The sequence below is a fragment of the Phacochoerus africanus genome, chromosome 16 (genome assembly GCF_016906955.1).
Source record: "Phacochoerus africanus isolate WHEZ1 chromosome 16, ROS_Pafr_v1, whole genome shotgun sequence".
NCBI lineage: Eukaryota > Metazoa > Chordata > Mammalia > Artiodactyla > Suidae > Phacochoerus > Phacochoerus africanus.
The window spans coordinates 54,466,184-54,479,367 of record NC_062559.1 but is presented as its reverse complement, the minus strand read 5'-3'; the positions used below and the strand labels follow the sequence as shown (position 1 = coordinate 54,479,367).

Here is a 13,184-nt window from a genome sequence, read left to right as displayed (position 1 = left end):
CTGTAGTCATTCACAGATGAGCCTGGTCAGGACGTTTCCTGTGAGTTAAAGGTATTTTAGCTTAATGCTCATTACCTGGGAGGCTGCCCAGAGATGGGACATCAAGTAAAATGTAAGCTCGTGGGCAACACCCCTTTGTGATTAACTTGTAATAGAAGACAAATTTCTTCCCTAATACAGTCTGAGGAGCTGACTTAAAACTTATTCCCATAGTTGAAAATACTGAATTGTAGGACTGCAATTTGCTAAGAGAATAGAACTGAAATATTCTCAACCAAAAAAGACAAATGTGTGAAGCTATGGATGTTTTAATAGATGGAATTCTTTCACAAGGCAAATATATAATTTAACATACAGCAAATCACCATGACGCACACTTTAAAAATCTTAAAATTTTACATACATACAAATTTATACTTATATTTGTATAAAATTTTTTGTAGTGCCACACCTGCAGCATATGGAAGTTCCCAGGCTAGGGGTCAAATCGGAGCTGCAGCTGCAGGCCTACACCACAGCTATGGCAATGCTAGATCTGAGCCACATCTGTGATCTAGGCCACAGCTGTGGCAATGCTGGATCCTTAAGCCAATGATCGAGGCCAGGGATCAACCCCCACATCCTTGTGGGTGCCAGTTGGGTTCTTGTTGGCTGAGCGACAATGGGAACTCCCTGAAAATCTTACCATTTTATATGTCAATTATTCCTCAATAAAACTGAGGTAAGTTCCCACGGTGGTAGAGTTCCCACGGTACTGATCCGGTTTATCTCTGTGATGGTGCTGGTTAACTCCCCAGCCCAGCACATTGGGTTAAGGATCCAGCAATGCCATAGCTGTAGTATAGTCACAACTCTGGCTCAGATTTGATCACTGGCCAGGAAACTTCCATATACCACAGGTGCAGCCGAAAAACAGAAAACCATCCAAACAAAAACACCAAAAAACAAAAACCTGAGGTTTAGGCCCTCACCTGGACGTGATCTATTCATTGAGTTCAGCACAAATGATAACCTTCAGGGTCGATGCTGAGGTATAAAACCTAGAGTTTAGGTTCAGGAATCTAATCTCCTTGAGAGCTGGACCTTGTCTCATTCACAACTGTATCTCCAGGAGTTCCCGTCATGGCTCAGCAGTTGGCGAAACCGGGTAGCATCTATGAGGACGCAGGTTCGATTCCTGGCCTTGCTCAGTGGGTTAAGGATCCAGCGTGGCCATGAGCTGTGGTATAGGTTGCAGATGCAGCTCGGATCTGGTGTTGCTGGGGCTGTGGCGTAGGCCAGCAGCTACAGCTTCAATTAGACCCCTAGCCTGGGAATCTCCATGTGCTGCAGGTGCGGCCCTAAAAAGACAAATAAATAAATTAGTTAAATAAATAATTAAAGGAGTTCCCATCGTGGAACCATGAGGTTGCGGGTGCGATCCCTGGCCTCACTCAGAGGGTTAAGGATTCTGCGATGCGGTGGCTGTGGTGTAGGCCGGCAGCTGGAGCTGATTCAACCCCTAGCCCGGAAATCTCCATTTGCCTCGGGTGTGGCCCTCAAAAGCAAAAATAAATAAATAAACAACAAATCACTGTATCCCTGGTCCTGGGAACAGGGCCTGGCTCAAAGATGGCTCTTAACACACACTGAACGAGGGAGAGGAGGGAGTGTGGCTGCAAAGCGGCCTCTGTGCCCCGGCTCCAGTGACGTCTCAGAGACCGAGTTTTGGCAGAAGCAGAAAGAACAGCCTTGCTGCTCTGCCAGACAAAGGAGACCACAGCAGACGAATCCCTCAAAGCTGTGTCCTGCCTTGAGAGGGCACAGCAAGGGGTCTTACAGGTTTAGCATGAACGAGGGGGTTATTGAGGAAGGGGTCTAATCCTCTCCATCCATCCAGCATTTCAGATTCATCAGGGCGGGTATCAGATGGTCCGACGATGGCTTTCTGATGGTCCCTTGACTTTCTCTGGAATGAAGGCTGCTTACAGGGAGAGGGCGTTAGGAGTGTTCCAGTTAAAAAAGGGAAAACACTCGGTGAAATATAATCCTAACTAGAAAGCAAACAGTGTCCTTGATGGGCTACGGCCGCACATGGCAGAGTGGAGACCATTCAAACCAGTGTTATTTTTTGGTTGTAGCAGGACTAACCTCCTTCCCGGGACCCTCCCCGAGGAGGCCTGAGCCACGTTCTCTAGCATGTGAGGAACAGCACGTTGGCATCCTGGGTCCAAAGAATCCTTGACAATGACACCACCCATGCCCACTTTCCACCCCCCAACCCACACACACACACACACACACACACACACATGAGTAGAGGCCAACCATGCAGGAACGTCCAGCCTGGTCTCTGGGGCAAGGGACCCACCTTTGTCACTGTCTGCTGGCCACCCCTAGCAGGACCAAGAGACACAGTTGGCATTCTGGTTCCCAACCTGGCGCTAGCCAACCCTCCCCTCCCCCCATGTACCTCAGTTGCGCCCACTTCCGTTTCCCACGGTGGTGGTTCCCTGCCCATTCAGGAAAAGCCCTCCCCACCCGGACCTCCCATTGCGACCTGAACCCCACTCAGCCTTTGCAGGCAGCATCTGAAGTTAGCGATGGCTTCAGCCACTCCTAGAACAGATGGCGGTGCCACCATTGAACACTGAATTCTGGAGGAGCATCTGCAGGAGGGAGCGGTGAATTTGGGGACCCACATGAGAGGAGATGCCTGTGGGGCTCCCAGGAGGAGAGGAAGCTGAGTCTTTAGACTCCGTCTTACTCCTCACCAGGCACCACCCTTCCCAACCCCCGACCAGAGGCTCGGGTACCATGCTTCGCTCGCAGCCAGCTCCTCCACACAGCCCGGATACCGTCGACGTCACGGGATTCCCGCCATCTCATTGGTGGTTCTTTCCTCCTCCACCCCACCCCCGCCCTGCGTGGGAAGGAAGAAGCGCTTTGGTTGCCGGGGACCAGGGAGGCGGTTTCCGTGGTAACTGCAAGCTGGCTGCACCCAGGCACTGGTGCCCACGTGCCTCCCCCAGCCCGCTCTAGGAGACGGGCATCCCCCCGGGCGGAGGCTGCGACATCCCTTGTGCCTGGAAACTGGAAACCGGTTCCTCCCTGCTCCAGATTCGCCCTGCAGCACCGTTCAAGAGGGGAGGCAAGGCCAGGGAGGCAGGGGCCTAGCCTCTGTCGGCATTAGAGTCCAGTGGCTTCTAGCTTTCTCACATCATGGTTTCTCCTCTGGGCATGAGTTCCATGTGCAGAACGGAGAGAAGGGACTGCCTGTGATGATCAGCATGAGAGCCTGGAACGCTTTTAACCAGGAGCCTGCATTGCTGACCAGGGTTCGGCTCCCGCCTCAGTTTCCTCATCTGTAAAGTGGGAACGTTGAGACTTTGGACGTGGGAGAGGGGGTGGAGGGACTTTAGAGCCCCTTTAGGCCTGTGGTTCCAAGCCTGGAGATCTCTCTCAACTGCCAGTTGTCTTTGCAGGGTTCAAGGGACCTGCCCCAGATCCCACAGTTAGGAAGTGACTGAGTCAGGACATGGGTCATTTCCACTGCTTCTAGTCGGCAAGATGCAGAGTGATCTTTCAGAACCTCGGTTTGCTCACTTGTAGCCTCAGGGCTGTGAGCCCCTCTTCTGTAGGGTGCCCCTATAATTATGTAAAAAAAAAAGTAGAGTTAAGTGCCAAGCACATGGTCCTCAATAAAAGAGCGTATTTAATTTTTAATAAAGAAAATGCATTCTCATTAAATGTGTATTCAGTGTTGGGTCCCCACGCTTTTTGTGTTAACTCTTTTCCCCTTTGGCTCGTCTGGCTTCTGCTGCTCTTCTCCTCCCCCATTTCTGTAATTCCCAGGGACTCATCTTGCTTCTTTCTCATCCTGGTGACTGCGCCAACCTCCTCCTGGAGCCAACCCGCCGTGGAATAAAACCCTATCGCTTCTTGCCCTCCGTGTCTCCAAAGGCAAGGCCACACCACTTTGCTGTAATTTGGGGTTTTGAAACTGACAACGCTCATGTCTTGAACTAGCAAGAACCCAGGTTGGGATTTGAACCCATGGCTTCTAAAATAGAATCACTCACCTGGTGTCTGGACTTACTGAGGTTCAGGTTCTTTGTGCCTCAGCCCAGAGGGAATTCAGTGAGAGACAAAGTGATGGGCAAGAAATAGATTTATTAAGATAGGATGCTTGTGGAGTTCCCGTCATGGCTCAGTGGTTAACAAATCCAACTAGGAACCATGAGGTTGCGGGTTCAATCCCTGCCCTTGCTCAGTGGGTTAAGGATCCGGCGTTGCCATGAGCTGTGGTGTAGGTCACAGATGTGGCTCGGATCCTGAGTTGCTGTGGCTGTGGTGTAGGCCAGCGGCTATGGTTCCGATTCAACCCCTAGCCTGGGAACCTCCATATGCCGTGAGAGCGGCCCAAGAAATGTCAAAAAAGACCAAAAAAAAAAAAAAAAAAAGGCTCCAGAGAGCCATCAGGGAATTCCCGGCGTGGCTCAGCAGTTAGCGTACCCAACTGGCATCCATGAGGACTCAGGTTTGACCCCTGGCCTCACTCAGTGGGTTAAGGATCTGGCATTGCCATGGCTGTGGTGTAGGCCGAAGACACAGCCTGCATACTGCACTGCCATGGCTGTGGTGAGGCCGGCGGCTGCATCTCTGATTGGACCCCAGCCTGGAAACTTCCATATGCAGCAGGTGCAGCCCTAAAAGACAAAGAAAGAGAGAAAGAAAAGGAGAAAGAAAGCAAGCCATCAGAATGAGGCAGGGTTGCTTCTTGAGATACGCCTCAGGTCACTAAGTACAAGATGAAACGAGGCCCGCATTCAAGTTCAGCAAGACGATGGCCCCACGACCAAGAATAGAACCACTTTAAGGGAAGGATGACCTTCCAAAGTAGGAGACCCTCATGCAGAAACCTGAGATGATTCCATATATGTTAGCCTGTGTTACTGCCCTTCTGCTGATCGGAAAAAGCACCAGGATAGTCCTAGTTTGACCTCATAGGGTCAAATAATCTCTTACCGGATATACGAAGGCGGAGCTAACGATGTAAGCCCCACGTCTACTTGGAAAAGGAGGAAGAGGCGGTCTTTTCCCTTCCCACTTCCCTTATAGAAATGTAGCCCCCTAATCCTCCAGGCAAAGCTTCCTCACCCGCTTACAGCTCTCACAAGCATCCTATTTATTTATTTATTTATTTATTTATTTTTGTCTTTTTGCCCTTTCTAGGGCCGCTTCCGGTGGCAGATGGAGGTTCCCAGGCTAGGGGTCGAATTGGAGCTGTAGCCACCGGCCCACGCCAGAGCCACAGCAACTCGGGATTCGTTAACCCCTGTGTCATGACGGCAGCTCCTCTGCAGCCGTTATTAACTTACAGTGTCTCCCAAAGGTCCCTAGGGTTCCCGCGCTCTCTGTGGTCCCTCTGGGACTCCTACAACTACCTGTGTAACCATCCTGCTCCACCCCTATTAGTTTTGTCGTTTTTGCCATAGGAACACAGTTGGGGACAAGAAAAATCAGAAAGCAGGGCCAGTTACGAAGCTTAAGCAAAAGGGACCAAGATGTAAATGGACTCCTCTGCCCGTCACTTAAACATGGGCATCTCTCCAGGTCCTGGCCTAAGCTCACTTCCTACTTCCAATGCCGTCTCCGCAGAGAGTTCCTGTCAGGTGTGCCGAGGGAGGAAGGTGCAAGGCCACGTGGGTACAGCCAGAGAGATTTATGAAGGCCTCAGAGGGGGGCGGGCTGAGCCCCAGATGGCACCAGCCCCGATGGTGAGGAGGCGCTGGGCTTATCAAGGGCATCTGTGGCTGGATGGAGTTCACGGCTGGAACCTGTGGCGGGAACGACAAAGAGGGAGGAGGGAAGGTCAGGGGAGGGGGAGGGGGGCGAGTCCCAGGACAGAGGGCAGTTGGTCCCTGCGGGAGGTTAACCTATGGAGGCAGGAGTTTTCCGCAGGGCAGCGTGTCTTGCTGCCCAACTTGAGCGACCCCATTCCGGGAGCGGATGTTCCCAGCAGCTCTCCAAGGTGAACAGCCACATTTGGGGGTTGGGGGTGTGTCTCCCCTCTCCTGGGAACCTCTAAGTTCCCAAGTCCCTGCTGCCAGCTCAGCTCTGCCCTGGCCTGTGGACTCAGCTGTGTGTTGTGTGGTGTCTTCCTTCTTTCAACCAAGAACGCGGGCCTCTCCCCTTCTCCGGGCAGCTCTCGGGCAGAACAAGCCAGTGAGAGCCCAGCCCCACTGAAAGCCAGCGGGGCCCTGGTGGGTTCCTGGGCGCCAGCCTCGCTCTGTCCCCCATTTCTTATTTTTAGGCAATAAACTCCATCCTCTAGGACTTTCCCTGAGTTCCAAAGAGTAGGTTCAAACGGCTGGTAATCAGGTTAGAGCCTGGATGCAGAGACCAGGAAAGAAGAGTCAGAAAAAAAAAAAAAAAAAAAAGTGCAGCCTTGAGGCAGGGTCCTGGTTCCTCCTCAAAAAACATACATAACAAGATCTGTGAGTTCTTCTGCAGGACTAAAACCCCCACCAAATGAAAACAAGAGAGGAGGACCCCCAGAACCAGCCCCGGGGCCACCAGAGGCCAGCTTTGAAGAAGAATGAAAGACTGCGTCTACCCTTAGCCTTATCTACGGCCCTATTTTCTACTCCGGAACTATAAAGCCACTTCCTGTTCTCCCCCAAGGGAGAGCACAATCTTTAGGGCATTAGTCTGCCCTGTCCCCCTTTGCCTGGCAAAGCAATGAAGCTGTTTTTTCCTCCTTCACCCAAAACTCTGTCTCACATTTCTATTTGGCACCTGTGGACAGAGACTGAATTTTGGCCCCACCACTTTTTTTTTTTTTCTTTTTATGGCTGCACCTGAGGCATGTGGAAGGACCCAGGCTAGGCATCGAGTGGGAGCTGCAGCTGCCAGCCTACAGCACAACCGTTACCGAAATCTCGATACCCAATAGAAACATGGAGACAGAGTTGGAGGAAACAGAAAAAAGTAGCTTTAACCTCCAGGCAAAGGGGGAAAACAGCAGGCCAGTGCCTCGAGGACTGTGCCCCGCTGGGGTGGGGGGTGGGGAGTCTAGCGTTTGAGGAGCAGGGCGCGATGAGCTCGTGGACATTTTCCTGACTGGTGGGTGGTGAGGTGCTCGGGAGCCAGCACCATCCACCTTCTAGTTCCAGCCCGTCTGGGGTCTGCGTGCTCGTGGGCAGCACACAACTGACTTCTACGTGGTGGGGGCTTCAGCACCTGCAAAACAGCTCCAAGGACCTGGCTCAGAATGTTATCTACAGTCTTTGAAGAACTAACTAAAGGTACCCGACTTTGCTGGATGGTTAAACTATCATTAGTCTACCTGACTCTTCTTTTTTGTCTGTATGTTCTCACTTGGCTGATTAAACTGATTCTTTGACTAAAGTGTTTCTATAGCTAAAAAGGCAGGTGGAGGATGTAGGTAGGGTCAACTCTGGGAAGGCTTCACAGGGCCCCTGCTCGGTTACCCAGCCACAGCAACGCAGGACCTGAGCCACATCTGCGACCTACACCCTACTTGTGACGATGCCAGATCCTTAACCCACTGAGCGAGGCTAGGGGTCATGGATACTAGCGTGGTTCTAAACCTGCTGAGCCACAACAGAAACTCCTCGCAACACCGCCTGTAATCTACCAGCCTGGACCAGGCAGGAGCCAGCCTGCCTCTGCCCACAGGAGTAGGAGATGCTGTGTGAGAGAAGCAAGTCCCCTGAAAGACACATTTTGCTTGTTCTGAAGATGTTTCTGAGATCCACCAGACTCTGTTCCCACCTCAAGGAAGAGCATGGAGCCTTGGCCCAAGAGGGGTCCCTGTGGAACAGAAAACTCTGACAGGGAAGGAGTAGGCTTGTTACACAGGCCGCTGAGGGAGTCCCCTTAGGGGCCCATAGCGAGAGAAGGAAACCCAGGGGACTTTGGGACACACTGTACGTTCGTAATTGCTCAGGAAAGCTGTCAGAACACCTTGGAATGAAGCAGACTTGCTTAACTTAAAAAAAAAAAAATCTAAACTGTAAATCCCCCACAATTGTAACTTACTGGCGCCTCCCTATGACAGTCTAAGGCAAAACCACCTTAGGGATTCGGCTCTCCCTAAGACAAGAGGCTAAAATGGATGGTCTGGCTTTTGTCTTTGACAGTTTTCCATAGAACTCATCCTCATCACAGGTGTCAGGCTCACCTGGAATTGCTTGTCTGTCTTTTCCAGTATCAAGCGTAATACTTGGCACAGAATAGATGCTCAAGACATATTGGTTAAATTTAAAATATGACTGGAGTTCCTGTGGTGGCTCAGTGGAAACAAATCTGACTAGTCTCCATGAGGAGGCGGGTTTGATCCCTGGCCTCGCTCAGTGGGTTAAGGATCCGGTGTTTCTGTGAACTGTGGTGTAGTCCAGACACCACAAAATGCAACTTGGATCCGGCGTGGCTGTGGCTGTGGCTGTGCTGTAGGCCAGCAGCTACAGCTCCAATTCAACCCCTAGCCTGGGAACTTCCATACACCACAGGCGTGACCTTAAAAAGCAAAAAAACAAACAAGATGCCTGGACCCCACCCCTCGAAATTCTGATGGACAACAGATTCTTGAACGTTCCCACAAGTAATTGCAAAGTTGGGCTTCAGTGTTAGATCAGGAGCAGAGCATCATCAGTGACTCATCTCGGCCGGAAGACAGGTGGGAGCCGCCTCAGTGGGACCAGGAAGCGAGTCTCCACTTGGATGGCTCATCACGGGATTGGCAGTGGGACTGGCAGTGACACCCACAATGTCCCTGAAGGCAGACTCTAGACTCTAGACAGCAGAGGCAGCGCGAGGCTGCAGCGAGACACTCTAGACCACAGCGTCGCCAGTCTCGATGGGTGGCAGGAAGCCAGCTCTGATCTCATCACCAGAGGCCTGACGTGGAGACCAACCTCAGCCAGACCACAAAAGCAGCTGAAAGAGCTGGATAATGACAGAGTGGAGCAGGGAGGCCTGTGCTTCCCAGGTCTGAGCAGTTGACAACCTCAGTTTCAGAGTTCCTGCTGTGGCGCATTGGAAATGAATCCGACTAGCAACCACGAGGTTTCAGGTTCGATCCCTGGCCTTGCTCAGTGGGTTAAGGATCTGGCGTTGCCGTGAGCTGTGGTGTAGATTGCAGACGTGGCTTGGATCCTGCATTGCTGTGGCTGTGGTGTAGGCCGGCGGTAGCTCTGGTTTGACTCCTAGCCTGGGAAACTCCATATGCCATGGGTGTGGCCCTAAAAAGCAAAAAAGTAAAAATAAAAAAATACTATGTGCTTGGAGTTCCCCTCGTGCCTCAGTGGGTTAAGAACTTGACACGGTATCCTTGAGGATGCGGGTTCAATCTCTGCCTCGCCCAGTGGGTTAAGGATCCGGCATTGCCACAAGCTTCAGTGTAAGTCACAGATGCAGCTTGGATCCGGTATTGCTGTGGCTGTGGCCTCAGCTACAGCCCTGATTGGACCCCTAGCCTGGGAACCATATGCGGTTCGGTCTTAAAAAGAAAAAGCAAAAACAAAAAACCCCTAAGCGGCTGGTAAGCAGTTAGAGGGAACGGATCCGTTGGTGCATAGGAAGCGTTGCTAAGCGGCATAGACATTGCAGCTGGTGTTGCTGTGGTTTGGCGAGGAAGCGGGGCAGAGTTTCAGGGGATAAAATAAGATTCTTCACACACATCTCTCCCCCCCCAGCGTGGTTTCCTCAGATGAAAGTGTTCCGTGTACACGGGTTTTGGTTCCTATCATAACGAGAACCTGCAGTGTTGACACTCAGCGTAAATGAACTTCAGCTCCATGAGCCAGGAAGTTTTGCATGTTTCTTCCAGGGCCGCACCCACAGGTTATGGAGGTTCCCAGGCAAGGGGTCAAATCAGAGCTGTAGCTACTGGCTTACATCGCAGCCACAGCAACGCCACATCCAAGCTTCATCTGTGACCTACACTGCAGCTCACAGCAACGCCGGATCCTTAACCTACCGAGGCCAGGGATTGAACCTGCATCCTCCTGGATGCCAGTCAGATTTGTTTCTGCTGAGCCACGACGGGAACTCCAGCCGGGAAGTTTTTGTGTGCTAACATATGCCTCAGGTTCTGGCAAGCTGCTGGTCGTGGCACTTCCTCCTGTGACGGGGAGGGCACCTCTTAAGATGCTGGGTCTGGGGAGTGGGTCTAGAAGGGACCACAGGGTTCTTCTCTACAAACCAAATGCTGTTTTTATACTTGTGACCTGACCTCCTGGTTTACTTTATTGGAGAAAAGACACTTCGAAGGCTGAACTTTTTTTTTTTTTTAAGGGCTGGCCTCTGGGGCCTATGGAAATTCCCAGGCTGGGGGTCCAATTGGAGCTACAGCTGCCGGCCGACACCACAGCCACAGCCACGCGGGATCCCAGCTGTGTCTGCGACCCACACCACAGCTCGAGGCAATGCTGGATCCTCAGCCCACTGAGCAAGGCCAGGAATCCAACTGACATCCTCAGGGTGAGTAGTTGGGTTCGTTACCGCTGAGCCCCGGCAGCTGCTGAGCCTCAGCACCCCTGAAAAGAGCTCCGGGTGGAGACCAGGAGGGAAGCACTCTGGGCTCTGGGAAAACTGGCAGAACAGGCCTTCAGAGAGTCAGATATTTTTAGAAGATTTAGGTGCCCAATTCTTGCATCTCGTCAAATCTAGAAAAGCGCTGAACGGCCTCGTCTGCTTCCCATGACTCGTCGCCGCCCTCCCGACACCAGCAGCAAACTCTGTAAAATGCAGGCGCCTCCCCCTCCCCTTCGTCACTCGCATCTTGCTGTGTCCCCTTTCCTCCTTGGGGGGGGGCATTTCAGAGCTGTCTGAATTGCTGCCGCCTGGGCTGCCGTCAAGCCCACAAAACAAAAGCTGTCCCAGTCGTCTGCGAGTGCAGCCACCTCCAGGTGAGCCCGCGACCCCGGGGGAACTCAGGAAGGACACCAAGAACACCTGCCAGCCAGCAGCCAGCAGCCGGCAGCCTCTCCCCACAGGGAGCCCCGAGGAAACTGGGGCTGGGCAAGCACAGGACACCGGCCCAGACGGCCCAGGAGCCGCTCAGGGATGGGTGCAGGGAGCCCAGACCTTCGCACCTTCCCACACACAGAAAAGCCCTGAGTTCCTCGAGAGCTCTGCTTTGCTTTGCTTTGCTTGCTTTCTTTTTCTTTCTTTTTTTTGTCTTTTTTTTTTTGCCTTTTCTAGGGCCGCTTCCGTGGCATACGGAGGTTCCCAGGCTAGGGGTCTAATGGGAGCTGTAGACGCCAGCCTACACCACAGCCACAGCTACACCGGATCCAAGCTGCATCTGAGACCCACACCGCCGCTCACGCCAACGCCGGATCCTTAAGCCCCTGAGCAAGGCCAGGGATCGAACCCGCAACCTCATGGTTCCTAGTCGGATTCGTTAACCGCTGAGCCACGATGGGAACTCCGAGATCTCTGCTCTTCTGTCATTAGCAGGACTCCGTTGTTCCTCCACCTGCCCTTTGTTGCAAAACTCCTGCACATCCTGACTCCCCCTTGTCTCCCCAGAGCTGTTTCTCAGGGTCACTTGAGGTGCTGCCTTCTGGGCTGAGGTCCTCGTTTTGCCCCAAACAAAACAACTCTCAGCTTTTACATTGTGCTTTTCTTTCTTTTTTTTTTTTTAAGTCGACCCATGACTGAAGTGGCCCACATTTTTCCATGGAAACTAGTGCCAAATTTTGACCTGTGAGCAGACCAGCTAAAAAAAATTTCAAAGGTCTTCATGGGCCTCCAGCTGTAACGGTTATCTGCTCATTGCCTCGTTGTCACCTGATTCCCCAGAAGCTCTCAGTTATCTATCTGCTTATTGCCTTGTCGCCTGATTCCCCAGAGGCTCAGGGACCCTGGAAGTCACCGACTTAATTAAGACCCCAACCTGCCTAGCTCTTTCGTTAAAAACCATTTTCACATCTTTTCTCTCTTGGACCATGCCACGGCTTTCTGGGATGAAAGTACTGGAAGGGCAGAAGCACAGGTCCCAGGAGAGTGTGTGTAAAAGACACCCTGTGTCTAAATGCACCCCCCCCCCCACCAGTCTCCTCCTTGGCTGACCATTGACTCTCTATTGCAGCAAATTGGAGGGCGATGTTATTTCCAGGACGGGAGAATTGCCTGCATATCAAAGGGACCCCTTGAAGGAGGGCCTTCTCTTTTGTGCACTTACAGGTCCTTAAATGCTTAACGGAGGAACCCAAAGCCGAAGTGTTTTGTTTGGGGCAAAACGAGGACCTCAGCCCAGAAGGCAGCACCTCAAGTGACCCTGAGAAACAGCTCTGGGGAGACAAGGGGGAGTCAGGATGTGCAGGAGTTTTGCAACAAAGGGCAGGTGGAGGAACAACGGAGTCCTGCTAATGACAGAAGAGCAGAGATCTCGGAGTTCCCATCGTGGCTCAGCGGTTAACGAATCCGACTAGGAACCATGAGGTTGCGGGTTCGATCCCTGGCCTTGCTCAGGGGCTTAAGGATCCGGCGTTGGCGTGAGCGGCGGTGTGGGTCTCAGATGCAGCTTGGATCCGGTGTAGCTGTGGCTGTGGTGTAGGCTGGCGTCTACAGCTCCCATTAGACCCCTAGCCTGGGAACCTCCGTATGCCACGGAAGCGGCCCTAGAAAAGGCAAAAAAAAAAGACAAAAAAAAGAAAGAAAAAGAAAGCAAGCAAAGCAAAGCAAAGCAGAGCTCTCGAGGAACTCAGGGCTTTTCTGTGTGTGGGAAGGTGCGAAGGTCTGGGCTCCCTGCACCCATCCCTGAGCGGCTCCTGGGCCGTCTGGGCCGGTGTCCTGTGCTTGCCCAGCCCCAGTTTCCTCGGGGCTCCCTGTGGGGAGAGGCTGCCGGCTGCTGGCTGCTGGCTGGCAGGTGTTCTTGGTGTCCTTCCTGAGTTCCCCCGGGGTCGCGGGCTCACCTGGAGGTGGCTGCACTCGCAGACGACTGGGACAGCTTTTGTTTTGTGGGCTTGACGGCAGCCCAGGCGGCAGCAATTCAGACAGCTCTGAAATGCCCCCCCCCCCAAGGAGGAAAGGGGACACAGCAAGATGCGAGTGACGAAGGGGAGGGGGAGGCGCCTGCATTTTACAGAGTTTGCTGCTGGTGTCGGGAGGGCGGCGACGAGTCATGGGAAGCAGACGAGGCCGTTCAGCGCTTTTCTAGATTTGACGAG

At 52.6% G+C, this 13,184-nt stretch overlaps 1 protein-coding gene across 2 annotated transcripts in view; it reads right to left on the bottom strand.

Moving 5' to 3' along the window:
- Nucleotides 1-1,520: 1,520 nt before the first annotated feature.
- The window catches only part of LOC125117659 (vegetative cell wall protein gp1-like), a 36,620-nt gene continuing 24,956 nt past the window's right edge, over nt 1,521-13,184 (bottom strand). The window contains exons 2-3 of one of the 2 annotated variants that reach the window (XR_007132675.1): nt 5,614-5,819; nt 1,521-3,627 (exon numbers count right to left, since the gene is read on the bottom strand). Coding sequence is in view for 1 of the 2 variants with exons in the window: in XM_047763685.1 (XP_047619641.1) it covers nt 5,716-5,819 (104 nt within the window). In the remaining variant the exon portion in view is untranslated. Of the gene's footprint in view, nt 3,628-5,196; nt 5,820-13,184 lie in introns of those variants that run through there. The other variant, XM_047763685.1, reaches the window with a different exon arrangement.